This window comes from Tauraco erythrolophus, chromosome 4 (assembly GCF_009769465.1).
Source record: "Tauraco erythrolophus isolate bTauEry1 chromosome 4, bTauEry1.pri, whole genome shotgun sequence".
In the NCBI taxonomy this organism is placed as follows: Eukaryota; Metazoa; Chordata; class Aves; order Musophagiformes; family Musophagidae; genus Tauraco; species Tauraco erythrolophus.
In genome coordinates this window covers 66,640,248-66,649,822 of record NC_141468.1, presented here as the reverse complement: position 1 = coordinate 66,649,822, position 9,575 = coordinate 66,640,248, and the positions used below count along the sequence as shown (strand labels likewise).

The 9,575-nt window shown below is 44.2% G+C and overlaps 1 protein-coding gene across 1 annotated transcript; it reads right to left on the bottom strand.

The window, feature by feature from the left end:
• Window positions 1-5,386: 5,386 nt before the first annotated feature.
• Window positions 5,387-9,208, bottom strand: RAB19 (RAB19, member RAS oncogene family). The gene is made up of 3 exons (XM_009985852.2): window positions 9,014-9,208; window positions 7,977-8,160; window positions 5,387-5,652 (listed from the first exon to the last, which is right to left on the bottom strand). The coding sequence occupies exons 1-3, from the start codon at window positions 9,206-9,208 to the stop codon at window positions 5,387-5,389; spliced, it is 645 nt and encodes a 214-aa protein (XP_009984154.2).
• Between the last annotated feature and the right edge of the window lie 367 nt (window positions 9,209-9,575).

Sequence of the window (9,575 nt, the reverse complement as noted above, 5' to 3'; positions counted from 1 at the left end):
AGTTGTTAATGTCCTATAGGAAAGCTGCATTCAAACATAATTTTAACAAAGATGTGTTCTGGTAAGACGCAGAAAGGTAATAAACTTACCAGCCAGAGCACATGCATCAGCCTTTCTTCATAAGGTGTCAGAAATGGCATGCTTTACTTTGTGTGTGGGTGGCACAATGGGGGATGCTGCTGCCCTGAACCTTTCCTCTGCATGCATTACAGGGGAAGCTGAGAATATGCAAATAAGTTATTTCCTTGCTGGAAACTGTTCTGTCTAGCTGCAAGGTGACTGATGTAGTCAAGCGCATCATGATAAGTATTGTCTGTTGATCTCTTGCTTTGAAGTGTGCTGTGGTTCTTGTTCTGTGAGTATTTCTCATCAAGCAGTACTGCTGTGCGTCGCTTCCAGTTTGAATCTTGCTGGTGGTAGGCCTGTTCCTAAGTTGCCTATTGCACTCTGAGTCCACCCCCCTCTGCCCCAAACTGGAATGACTGGAAAGAGTAGGGCCTTTGAGATCAGTAAAGTATGGTGTAGGTTACTATGTTTTTCCTCTGTCAGAACAAGAATAAATTCAGTAGAATTAAGGCAAACTTTTAATGTAAAAATATGGAGGGTGACCACATAGGCTGTGCTACATTTTCTTTAAGCAAATACCTAAGGTTCAGAAACTGAAGAGGCCAATGAGAGTAGTGTCAAGATGAGAAAGGTTTAAAGACTCCATAAACTTCCACCAGCAAAATCTTGATTTCAGAACAAAAAAAAATCTTTAGGAAAAGATACATGCTGTCACTTGTTGTGCTGTGATTTTACTCTCTATGCAAGAATATATACATGTGGTTTGATATAAAATTTTGCATCTCGTGGTAAATGCAAAATGAGTGTCTGCTGCTCACTGTAGTTGGTCTGAGTGGGATCTTACAAGCAAAGAGCACTTCTTACAAACTGCTGCTTTAGTTCAACTCCAGATAGCACAGCTCATTCCTGATTGTAGCCCGAGGTGTATTGTCATCTTGCTGAGGGGATGCCTGGTTTATTTAATGAAATACAAAGTAACTCTTTCCTGCTACAGCAAGTACAAAATATTTATGTATGGAGAGTACAGTGAGGTACAAGGTGTCTCATGTTTGGAACAAAACTTGTGTAGATGGAATTGTTTTAAGCTGAAGCAGCTTAAAACAAGAGGGAATCCAGATGTAGTCCCTTAGGATTGAGACATAATACAGGACTGCACTATAGGGATCAAGTTGCTACAAAGCCAGTTTTAATCTAATGCTAGCGTTAGAGAGGCATTGTTAAACTGTAGTTGTGAGCCTCCCTTCAGGGTAAGCAAGAGTACAGAGACTTGGTGAAAAATGTAATAAGCAGTGATGTTCATGGACACAGCTGTAACAAGGAAATGTGGAATTGCAAATATGTTAAATCTCTGCACCTATGTGCTGCTGTTATCCATGGGTATCTATTTGTCACTCACAGTCAAGCCAATAAACACCTGTTTGGCAACAGCTTGATGTGATTGCACAGGCAGAACCTGTGCAGGCAGCTGAATTAAGGTTGATTTTTTAGAACAGCACTACAAAAAGTGCTTTAGAAGACTTTTAAAAGTCCTACCTCTCTCAAGCTGCAAGTTTCTATTAAAAGTTGAAGTACTCTTAAGTAAAAGGGCCCCTTTGCTTGTCTAAAACTACTCTCAAAGGACTAAGATATCCCAGCATTGCCTGTTGTAGCTCTAGTTGTTAATACACTTGCTTGAGAGGTGCTTGAAACAAGAGTTGAGACACTGAGCAATGAGTCCTAAAGCCCCCCCTGCCTGGAGCTGGATGTGGTGCTCTGGGAACAGAGATACAGAAAAACCTGCCTGTTGACAGCCTGCGGCTGTGAAGGGGCACCTCTAAACAGTGCTGTGGTCGGAGCACTCACAGAGCTAAGGGAAGTTTCAGTTCCCTGTCTAAAAGCACAGGCATGCATCTCCTTTCTGAAAGAAGGCTCCAGGCTAGAGCTCGCACTCTCTCTGTTCAGGGCTTGAAAATCACTTTCTTCATCTCCTTTCCAACTATACTTAAACATTAACTGGAATGATTAGATAAGAACCTCAGCCTTTTTTATGAAGAGCCTCTCCCCTACGTATGGAGAAAAGCTTGACTGCATAGAGGCAGTGCCATGTGCCTTCCACATCAGCGGGTTGCAGTTACGTTTGCTTTTAAGCCAGTCAGGTTCTGGGAGGTGTCAGAGTTTGTTCCATTTTAAAATACTTCCAGTTGTTTTGCTACCCTGTTACATGGATAGGTGGTGCTTCCATCTCAGGTGGCATGGGTGTGATACCAATGCAAGCACTGTGCAACAGTGAGGATTCAAATACTTGTTCCAAGTAGATAAAAGAATTTCACCAATAAGCTCATCATCAAGCTGGATGTGCAGCTTCTAAAACCGTGGGACAGCAGTACCTTGCAGAATAGCACTGCAGGCAGCATTACAATAAGCTGCACTTTCTGCAAGTGCATCAGTGGTGCTGTCAGGAGGCACACTGGGTTTGCAGATGATGCTGGCGGAACAAAAAGCATTGATAAAGCTTCTGTAGAAATTAATGCTACTTGCATTGTAACAGCTGCCCGCTCCCATCCGCTCGCTCTCTGATGGGGAAAGGCACAACTGCAGAAGTAACGCTCTGTGCTTGTTTTTCAATCTAGCGGTTGCTATCTTAGTCTAGATTAACATGCTGTCATAAAAAGGGAGTTTTTTTAAAGTTTATAGCTTTCTTCACATATTACCTCATGAATAATGCTGTCTACTAACACACACTCTGAAGAACCACCTGCTTAGCAACTGCTGCAGCTTGCTCTTCATTCACACGAGGACAGCTTAAAAAATGACCCTCTGGAAGCCATTCAGTATAACTGTCCAAAGGGCTTGTGGAAAAAGTCGAACAGAACCAACCAAAGGAGGTCACACTCCTGTTTCAGCTGCACAGGGGGTAGGAATTTAAGACTTTGTTTCGTGAAAGAGTAGTAAGGAGCCTGTTACACCTGTTAAAGGAAAGGGAACAGTGCAGCTCAAAGCACAACCACAAGCCTGTTCTCCATGATCCTCTGCTGCTCGGCTTTCTGCCAAGGAAGGATTTACTCTGCAAGTAGCTCTGTGTGTGCTGGAGGAGAACAGCAAGAGCCCTGTAACCAGGCAGTAGTGGGCAGTTAAGGGAGCATCAGCCTGCAGAAGCCTCCATTCCAAGGGTAAGCAAAACAACTTCATACAGTAATCTCTAATTAAGGCAGTAAACCCAATGGACCGTATAAAGGTTAATACTCTGGTGAGATCCTCTAATTCTTGACTAGTGAAAGAGTGTAACCAAAGATGAACACAATGTCTCCTGGAAGATCAGTATTTGCTGCAAATACCCTCTCTGGTATATCTGGAAGAGAACAAAGTTTGCTGGCAGTTTAAGTTTTGGATACTAAAAAACAAAAAACAATCAACTTAACTGCTACGCTACAAACCCCTACCAGGAGTAGTTTGGACTTCGAACACATGAGAATATTAAATTTACATTTGACTTTTCCTAGTGAAAAGAGGTGTAGAAACTAGTTGGTTGGAAACTGGATTGCTGCTTGCTCAGGCACTTCAGAAGGTTACGGTGCTTACTGTTGCTTAAATACACAAACTGAAATGCAACTGCTAGGCTAGTACTAAACCAAGATGAAATGAAGATTTAAAAAAGTAAACAGATCAAGAAGAGGATGCCTGAAGGACATGGAGCTTTCTCCACAGCAGGCTTAGAGGCTAGCATTGAAGATCTCTCCTTCAGTTTACACATAGCTGAATTAAGCCCTGCTCTCTGCATATACTAGCAAGGAACCTTGCTGGAGGAAGCATTAATAATATTAGAAATATTAATTCGCCAGACTATAAATCAGTGATTTGTTCTGCTTTATTTTTTGTGCTTCTTGGGCAAGATTTTCCAAAAATATTTTCTACATGTGTTTCCCTATTTTTCAAGGACTTGTGAAATGGGGGTAGACTTCCACCTGGTAAGCTAGCAGTTTACCAGCCTTCCCAGGGTTTCTTTGCACATAACCCAGCCCGTATTTTAGCATTACAGAGTTTGAGTTCCAGTTCATAGCTTAACAGGAACTACCTAAGTGATACACTTTGGTACACATAGACTGCACTCAAAAACCCTCCTCCATATAATACTTCTTTCCTCTCTCTCCTTCCCAATTTCCATCTGCTGGAGAAAAACAAACAAAACAACAACAAACCCACCATTCAGTTCTGGTCCTTAGAAGAAGCGAGCTGCCAGTCGCAGAGCTTGCATTTGGGAGCAGCAATACAAACCCTTCTGTTGCTACTAAGATGTCTCCGTAGCAGCAGCATATGTACTTGCCTAGGACAGCTGTCTGGTGTGCCCCACACTGCTCCCTTGCTGCTCTGAGGCAAGGTAATAACCATCTTCTCCCTTGCTGAGTTTTACAGGAGCTTGGATCCCTTCACACTCCCTTGAAAAACAATATGCTTGAGCATACTCTTCAGCTGCCATTGGCCCATCACACAAACTACAGAAGGGTTTTGATTAAAATCACTCCAAAAGCAAGACAGGGTTGGATTAAAAAAAAAAAGTCCTTTCATCCCAGCACCGATTTAAGCCATTACTGGTGCCTTGGAAGCTTCACTACTCCTAGCGAGTCTACATAGTAAGACGGAAATCGCTACTGGAAACAATTCTTATAATTAGAGAGCAAAGTGGAAGACAACTTTTCTCACCCCAGGAAGAAGGTTGGGACATTAGTGTATCTCATTCTGCCTGCTGTGAAACCCCAGGGATGTCTCCAGGTTTGTCTGGTGAGGAAATTAGTACAGATGTGAAATCACGTACTATTTCACATCAGTTTCTTGGGATGGGCAGCTACATGGCTGATACCAGGACCGCCCCTAAATGGAAGTTTAAGCAGCGATGGGTTAGTGCTGTCCAAGCGTGTGTCAGACTTTTTAAAGCTCCTGGCAAAGACTAAAGTGCTTGCACTAGAACCAAGAACATAGCTTAGAAGGGCCGAATCAATGCAGAGCTCTGGTGCAAATTTGTCTTCTGACACAGCCAGAAAATCATCTCAGGATATAATTAAAGGCAATAATTTTTACAGTTCTCTTTGGTTAAGGCAAGGGCTGGCAGCTTCCTGAGTCCTCTCAGCTCAGAAGTTCGTGTTGCAGTATCTGCTGCCACGTTCAAAGTAACCTGTGCTACCAACAGCAACAACAATCTCTGAAGGTACTTACAAGCCAAAACGCAAGGTAGAGATATCAAGAGAGATGGCTTGAGGCCACATAGCACGCTTTCATCAACTGAATAAAACTACATCAAACAACCTCAGAAGAATGACAACTTCCAAGTTCTTCCTCAAATCTCTCTTCAACAGAGGCACTGGGACTTCTCCACACTTGGACTGGCAATCACCGGCCTGGAATCAAGATAGATGCTATTGGGAGGGGTCTCTCCATGAAGCTGTAAGGTATTTCGGGCTATTAGCTCCTTAGCCATTAATGTGAACACCTCTTCTATGTTCTGAGCTTCTTTTGCTGATGTCTCCAGTACAGCTAAGAGCCCATGCTTCTCTGCCAGCGTGCAGGCATCTTCAAACAGGACTTGGCGTTTATCCAGTGAATCTGATTTGTTCCCTTAAAAGAAAGCAAATAGATAATCCAATAATTTAGTCTCCAAAAGATTCATCTTTAAATGTAATATATTAATTCAATATTGTTAAATAATAGAATTATATTGGGAATAAGAATTATTAGAAAAACAAGATGTGAGCACATCAGAGTCACAAACATGGAATGTGGATCAAAACTGCAGTTAATCATATGATGATATCAAATGAGTGGTTTTTTTTTTAAAAAACACACAAAACTGTTCATCTAATTATTTGCTGTAGGTAGTGGTGCCAGAGGATTATTTGGAAGCAACTGTTTGTCCCAATTCCCTAGTGGTTTTAACCATTAAGTAGTATTTAAGTTTAGCCATTAAGTAGCATTTTAACCATTAAGTAGCATTTAAGTTTTGTGGGTTTTTTTAATATCTTAGAAATCTTGTAGCTATAGTGATTTCACACAGTAAAACCAAAGCAACATTGCACACAGGTTTATTCCACATTCAGTGGAAGCCACGTGTGTTATGTGATTGTCAAGCTACCTTGACACATCTCAAAAAACCCAACCAAAACCCAGGAAGAACCTGCTCAACTTCATCAGATTTTAACACGACCTATTTAGACAAGTCAGTCATTTTAAGATGGTGTAAAGAGAGACAAGCATTCACGCCATCTACCTTAATGCTTGAAACATATACTTAAGAAGTTCCTGCACATATAGATTAAACTTTCGCTCAAAGCAGTTTAGTAGAAATCTGTCAGAAATCATGAAACACCTCAGATAAAATACTTTTGAATATTCAAGTAGTTGCAACACGTGTGGAATTATCATCAGTACTGGTACATGCAGTACCTGGCTGAAGCCTGCATTCATAGTTTCAAGACAACCTTCCATCAAATTCAGATCTTGAATTTGAAGCATATATAAGCCAACTCCCATTAAGTCTCCTTCTGTTTTTCCAAAAGGAAAAGAAAAAAAAACAACAAACCCCCCAAAAGAAAATAACGACCCCCTCAAAAAAACAGCTTATTGAGTGTTATTCGCCTTCTTAAAAAGAGCCCCACCTCTTTCCTCCTTCAGTTCCAGGTGGGAAAGTTAGACTTCTTAACCTTAACCTCACAACAGAAAGGTGTGTAACATGACTATGTGTGATTAAATGTACAAAGACTTCCTGCCAAAGTAAATAAAGCAAACAGCACCAGCTTTGGAAGAAGGCACCAAGCTAGATCCTTAACAAAAGCTCTATTTTTACCAATTTCAGAACTTACTTCTTAAAAAATGGGAAACAACGACAAACAGCCTTCACCACACACACAAGTATGTCTTGTTCTTTAGATTCATGAGGAAAGTTAGAAAAACCCTACCTAAAAAGTTTAGCAATTTTATTTTTTCCTTCCTCCTTACTCATTTCAAGCACTGCAGTTACATGCAGAATCTGTTGTTTGTTTCTTCGGAGGAAAAACGGGAAGAACCACCATGTCAGAAGTGAGTAATTTGCCAGGAGCACAAGCAGAAGCTGAGATCCCACACCTGCTGCGCTGCGGGGCTCAACACTGCCCATGCTCAAGAGCCAGTTTGGGCTGCTGTGGCTGCGTGTGTTTCTCAGCACAGTGCCATGGGAGAAGCAGTGGAATGTAAATAAAGGCTCTGTCATTTTACTTCCTTAGGAGGAAGCAGCTTCTTCCTTAGGAAAGGAACGAGCAATAATAAGGTGAAACACAAAGGGAAGGAACCACACTGTCTTCTACCAGCTCCATTCTCAGCAATTTCTACCCATTCCTTTCCTGAAGGGGCGAAGTTTCCTGAATGCTAGTGGAATAAATGAGGAGGAATGCAAGCTACTTCGCGCTCTGCAAAAACCATGTTCCTACCTACTGTCTTACCTGATAGGAGTCCCATTACAGAGAAGCGTGCATGCATATCAAAAGAACAGAGAGGAAACATGAGAACGAGGAGTTGTGTTGCTCTGTGAATTCCCCTTCATCTTGAATTATTTAGCTGCTAAATTCCTGCACATCAGGAGTATAGGGTCAGACTTACTGCAATTCTAACATCAATAAGGTTGTCTCCTGCAAGTTTGTTGTATTATTCCAACAGGAAAGGAAAAAGTAAAAACATTTCACTGTCTGCAACAGGCTTGGTACTGTCAGGACCAGGCTGTGACTTTCCTGTTTTTTTTTTTAAGCTTAGGTCAAATTGATACAATTTCTGATCTATTTTGATTACAACTGCATTCTTCTTTATTGCACAGTTTATGGATGCTTTAAGTAGTGGGAGGGAAGTTGGGGGGGGGGGGTCTATACATGTATTAAAAAAGCTATACAACATAATATTTAAAATTAGATTCCTACCAATTAACATCATGACCAAGTTTGCAGCACCATACTTTTCAATTTCGTGAATCCAATGAGGAATAGATTCAAATGTGGACCTTCTAGTAAGGTCATAGGCAAGGATGGCCCCATGGGCACTCCTGTAATAAGACTGGGTTATTGTCCGAAAGCGTTCTTGGCCAGCTGTGTCCCACACTTGGATCTGTAAGAGAAAGAACATAAGCTGTAAAGACCAGCGAATGCTGCTCACTAGACATTTGCCATCAGCATCTACGCTTTCGAAACCCCTTGTCTAGAAGGCAGTTAGACCCGTCCTAGCTCACTCCACTACACCACAGCAGGTCTTTGTCCTCTCTGCATCTGAAGGGACAATTACAGGCCTGTAAGGACAGTCTACACGGACCAAAGAAAAAGCTGCAAGGGTAAACCCAGCTTTGCAAAGAGGCCAGGAAACCCAGTTTCAACAACTGTACTAAAAGATAGAGAGCATTTCAGCCCTTTAATAGGAAAGGAAGAGGTGCCAAGGAGCCCTGATGCAGGGCAGGGCAAAGCAAAGGTATATAAAGGGCAAGCGTCTGAACTTTCATCTGTGCATGGAGGCAAGCTCTAGCTAATAATTTCTTCTGATGTTCATCTTGCAAGTATTCATCTTCCCTCAGATCAAGCATGTATCAAAGTGGAGCCTTTGCAAACTAGAGGGTTTTCTGTCCTCCGTGTCCCAGCCCAAACCCCCACATCTCTAAAGGAGGGAAGAGACATACCCCCCCCAAATCAGAGCCAGCTTTCTAAGAACTCTCTGCAGGCAAAGTGTGAGCCCTCTCCATAGGTAGATGTGGAGAAGCCACAAGGAACAGCATGTACCCAAATTAGGGTGGCTGCATCCCCCAGGGCATCCTCCCGAGGGAAAGCTCCCCTCGGCAACACCCTGGGTCAGAAAGGCTGCCAGCTTCTGCCTGCTGCCTTCAGCAGGGCCGAGCAGGAGACGCATCCCACCGCTCCCCCAGCACCCGCACGGGAACGGCAAAGGGGAATCTGGGCTCACTGCGGCCACCAACCTTCACTTTCTTGCCGTCGATATCCATCGAGCGCACAGTGAAGTCGACGCCGATGGTGTTCTGCTGCTTCTCGTTGTACTGCCCCGTCTTGAAGCGGTGCACCACGCAGGTCTTCCCCACGTTGGAGTCCCCGATCAGGATGATCTTGAAGAGGTAGTCGAAGGCATCGTCCGCGCTGGAGCCGGAGAACGGCATCGCGCGCCCCGGGCGGGCCTGCGGCGGCGAGGAGGGAGCCCGGGAAGGAGCCCCAGTCCCGACCGACCGGCCGCCCGCTCACCTGTCGCCGCTCACCTGCCGGGACGGGGCGCGCCCGCTTTGTACCCGCCCGGCCCTCTCGGGGCCGGCGGGAAATGTAGTCCTAGTCCTAGTCCTCCTCCTCCTCCTCCTCCTCCGCCTGCCCTGCCCCGCGGGCTCAGCTGGGGGAGCGGCTCAGGCGCCGCTCGCTCTCCGCCCCCGGCGAGGGGGAGGCGGGCAAGGGGTCCGGCGCGCCCGGGGGCAGAGGCGGAGGGCCCTTCCCGGCGGCGGCCGGGACCGGACTACACCTCCCGCCGTGCCCGCGGGC

What these genes read in the sequence shown, in the direction of transcription:
- RAB19 (XM_009985852.2), bottom strand. Translation starts at nt 9,208, where the DNA reads ATGCCGTTCTCCGGCTCCAGCGCGGACGATGCCTTCGACTACCTCTTC. An exon ending in TCGACGGCAAGAAAGTGAAG is followed by an intron (nt 8,161 to 9,013) that starts GTTGGTGGCCGC and finishes TTTCTCTTACAG; the next exon opens with ATCCAAGTGTGGGACACAGC. An exon ending in CTTGGTCATGATGTTAATTG is followed by an intron (nt 5,653 to 7,976) that starts GTAGGAATCTAA and finishes CTTTCTTTTAAG; the next exon opens with GGAACAAATCAGATTCACTG.